Source organism: Diplotaxodon limnothrissa, linkage group LG3 (genome assembly GCF_057381915.1).
Source record: "Diplotaxodon limnothrissa isolate DT_005_m linkage group LG3, D_limnothrissa_male_GT1.1, whole genome shotgun sequence".
Classification (NCBI taxonomy): domain Eukaryota; kingdom Metazoa; phylum Chordata; class Actinopteri; order Cichliformes; family Cichlidae; genus Diplotaxodon; species Diplotaxodon limnothrissa.
In genome coordinates, this window is record NC_140598.1 from 45,119,507 (window position 1) to 45,123,675 (window position 4,169).

Sequence of the window (4,169 nt, forward strand, 5' to 3'; positions counted from 1 at the left end):
AACAAAAAAATCAATAAAACACAAAAATAAATGCTTTGCTCTTTGACTTGGATGAAAACGTGACTGAAAGTGTTTGCGTTCTAATACCCAATCTATACTTACTATATCTAACACCTTACCAAGTTCCCCTGTTAATATTATTATTAGGAAGTAATACATTTAAACAACAAAATTAAATCTAAATTAACAAACCAATCTGGAAGCTACCTGACATTACACTTTATTAAAAATCAGAGCTGAAAATCAAAACAAGAACAAGAAATAATCAAAGACTAAACACGACAATAACTCTGTTTCAGACTGATTTAATTAAAGCAAATTATTACTGTTATTTTTATATTAACTGCTATTTCTCCGTTATCTACACGTGCAAACACCTATTTGCAGTTTTTTGCAGGTATGAATCCAGCTTTACTTATATTGTTTTCACAGTAAACTCAGTAAAGTAAATGTCCATAATGTAGAATGTCTGTGAAGGTTCTCAATCATCCAGGTCATCGTAGTCAAAGGAGCTTGCAAAGAAAAGCGTCTGGACTTCTTTAAGTTGCTTGAAGACGTTTCACCTCTCATCCGAGAAGCTTCTTCAGTTCTAAGGTCAAATGGTGGAGAGTCCCAGATATGGCACAACACAGAAGAGCCACCTCCACAGGACAAGACTCAGCAGTCCATCTGCATCTTAAGGATAAAGGACACTCTTTCGAGGATGCCAATGTTCACATTTTGGACAGAGAGGACAGATGGTTTGAAAGAGGAGTGAAAGAAGCCATCTATGTCCACTGTGAGCGACCATCTTTGAACAGAGGCGGGGGTTTACGACACCAACTGTCTGCCATCTATAATCAACAAAGGAGGGGGGGAACAACTAAGCTGTAGTGCCTCTTCACCTCACTGTACAATACCTTGTGCAATACTTTTTGTAAATAGTCAACAGTGCAATAGACTCAATACTTGAAATGTGCAATTCACTTGTATTTTTATTTTTTATTCCTATTTATTCTATTTATCCCCTTTGTATATTTTATTTATATTTGTCTCTGTATTTATATATGTGTGTGTGTGTGTGTGTGTGTATATATATATATATATATATATATATATATATATATATATATATATATATATAACAATTCTGTAACTGTAACTTCGGTCGTTGCTGTGCTTCTTTTGGAAGTCGAATTTCCCAGAGGAACCCACCCGAGGGATTAATAAAGTTCTATCTTATCTTATCTTATCTTATCTTAATCCAGTTTTGAGATCCCTTCCCAGACACCTTAACGCCCACTCACATCCTGGGCCATCTGACCTCAGGAATTCGCATGATAAGGTGGGGCCAGGTTTCACAATGAACTCACCCGAAACTCTGGCGGATTGGGACCCACACCCAGTTTCACACCTTGGCTCAGGCGATTAGAGGATCATCAGGGGGTCTTTTTGTCCCTCTGTGGGGGGTCACTCCCACTAGGTTTATATCTGGGACTCTCCACCATTTGACATTAGAACTGAAGAAGCTTCTCGGATGAGAGGTGAAACGTCTTCAAGCAACTTAAAGAAGTCCAGACGCTTTTCTTTGCAAGCTCCTTTGACTCCATAATGTAGAGTTCACTGACGGTCACAATCATGAAATGTAGGAAAATACAGATTCAGAAAAGATTATAACTGGCTAAATAAAAAACTTTAATTAGTTATTAAGTTTTTCAGCTAATTGAAACATACATTTTATTTTAATAAAATTACTGTTATTTTCATATTAATATTTCTTTGTTATTTGCTTTACATTTACTGTTTTTCACAGTAAACCCAGTAAAGTAAATGTCCATAATAGAGTTCACTGATGGTCACTGTCAGAGTTAAGGACTCCAACTTCAAAGACAACAGGACCCTGAATGGTGAAGCCCAGATAGAAAAGCGTCGTTGGCAGCGCTGGTTCAGGTGTTTGAGCTTCTGTTCTAGCTTTTATTTTCTGGTCTCCTGCACAAACACACACTTCCTGTTCTTCATGCTTCTGTGATTCTGCAGAACAATACAGCTTTATTTGGACCGGAAGAAGGATATCTCTGATTTCTGGAATGTGCCATACTTTCCCTCTGCGCCAGAGATCATTGATACGCCTCATCTTCTCCTTCCAATCAATGTTTTCATTTTGTTGATCATTTAGCTCATTGTCCACGTTCTCCTCCACTATTGCATCCAGCTTGGATTTGTGGATCCATTTGCTCAGTCCGGAGCCTTTTCCCAGAAAAAACAGTGGCAACAGGTAACGACCTCGAAGGTAGATGGCATAGCCTGTTCTCACAAACGCTTCCTTCATGAATGTGACATGCTGTTGCAGGTTGAGGTCAAATATGAGGTCAGCAGGAAGCTGTGCAGGTTCCCCAGGTTTTCTGTTTTGTTCCTCATCAGTGTCCTTGTCCTCCCAGGTTGAGTCTGCTGACTTACTGTCCTCTGTGGCCTTTTGTCCAGCTGCTTCATTGTCCTGATTTTCAGGCCAAAACAACATCAGGGACAAAAGATAAAACTCAGGTCTCCTACTTCCTTCTCCTCTTTCCAAGAATGTGTGAATGGTGTTTTTGAGTTCATTCACTGGGCTGAGGTTTGGAGAATCTGGCTTCTTGTTGCTTAAGAGGATGTTGGAGAGGATGTAGCTCTCTACTACTTTGATATCTTCAACATTTTCCTCGTATGCAGCCTTCAGACATTCTTGAATTGTCTCTAATTCAGACACAGTTTTTTCAGGTTCCTCAAATCTAGCACGTCTTCCCTTTGACATGAAAAGACCGTGGTTCAGCAAATCAAGGAGGCCTGGAAAGCTGGTGGAGTTTGCTGCTCTTCTTTTTGTGTAGTGCTCATAACAGAGTGCAACATCCCTCCAGAAGAAATGTGGCTCCAAGCTACTAATGCCAGGTTTGGAGTAGGTTAGATACCATTCAAAAAAGTCAAACTTGTCTTCAACTTCTGTTTTTATATATGGATAAATATCTGCAGAGCGGTATTTGAGTTTATCAAAAGCTAACTTTGCCACTTGAATGCAACCAAAGAGACCTCTGTTGTTGAAGGTATCTGGCATGATTTCATCATGTATTTCATCCTCAGCTTTCCTCTCTACTTTTTTAAATGCTTGGAAGGCCTCTTGTGCCCTTCTTAAAATATCCTTACTGGCATTAATCAAGCGTTTCTTATGAACTTGTCCAAGAGTGTCAGCCATGTAAGAGGTTGCAGCTCTTGCAACTGCTATCTTGGCCCATTTTTCAGCTTGTTTTGAGTTATTTGCTTTTGTGTGATATAGACGAGAAATTGTTTGCGGGTAAACAGGGTTTGTTTGGAATTTTTGTGATGCAGATGTCAAAATAGAGACAGCGTGGTTAAACCTTTCTTTTCTCAAGATGTCTGTAATTAACCTTGAAAATTTGTCCTTGCAAGTTTTTCCCATTTCTCTCGTTATTAACATTTTTTTGATTAATTGTATTACCCATGGTTCAGTTTGAACACCACAAAGTGAATCCATTAATTTCTTCACAGTTTTACTTCGGTTAAACCCAAAGTCATTGAGTTTCTCCACAGCTTCCCGTGCTAGCTCCTGGTCCATTGAAACACCTTCAATGGATATTTTAATGAAGGAGGTAAAAGGCTCCATTCGTTGTTCAAATGGGGGTCCTCCGTGGATTGGATCAGGTGGTCCAAGGATCTGTTGACACTGTTGCATCGGGAGGTGAAACTCAGGAACGTAAGCATTAATCAGTGCCAAGAAAGAGAACAGCTCCCTGGTTCTGGACACAGTAGGATTATCTGTGATGTCAGTCTCCAAAACGTCTGCTAAATATTGTTCCATGGCTTTAAGCTTAGACTTCAGAATAGAGAGGTTTTATGTCTTTCTTTGAATCCCACTGGACAAGTTTCTGAAGCAGAAACAGATACCTGAAGAGATGTGGATGAGACAGATGTTAAGTGTTTAATTTTTAAATATAAAATAATTACACTGTCATGTATAGTTTAACTCAGGGTTATCCAAGTCCAGGCCTCAGGGGCCGGTGTCTTGCAGGTTTTAGATATCGAACTAATCCGATGATTAGTTCATTACCAGGCCTCTGGAGAACTTCAAGAGATGATGAGGAGGTAATTTAGCCATTTGAATCAGCTGTGTTGGATCAAGGACACATCTAAAACTTGCAGGA

General features: G+C 39.3%; 1 protein-coding gene across 1 annotated transcript; it reads right to left on the reverse strand.

Moving 5' to 3' along the window:
* Nucleotides 1-1,825: 1,825 nt before the first annotated feature.
* Nucleotides 1,826-3,826, reverse strand: LOC146636072 (sterile alpha motif domain-containing protein 9-like). The gene has a single exon (XM_085350256.1). The coding sequence runs from the start codon at nucleotides 3,824-3,826 to the stop codon at nucleotides 1,826-1,828; it is 2,001 nt and encodes a 666-aa protein (XP_085206382.1).
* Nucleotides 3,827-4,169: the final 343 nt, after the last annotated feature.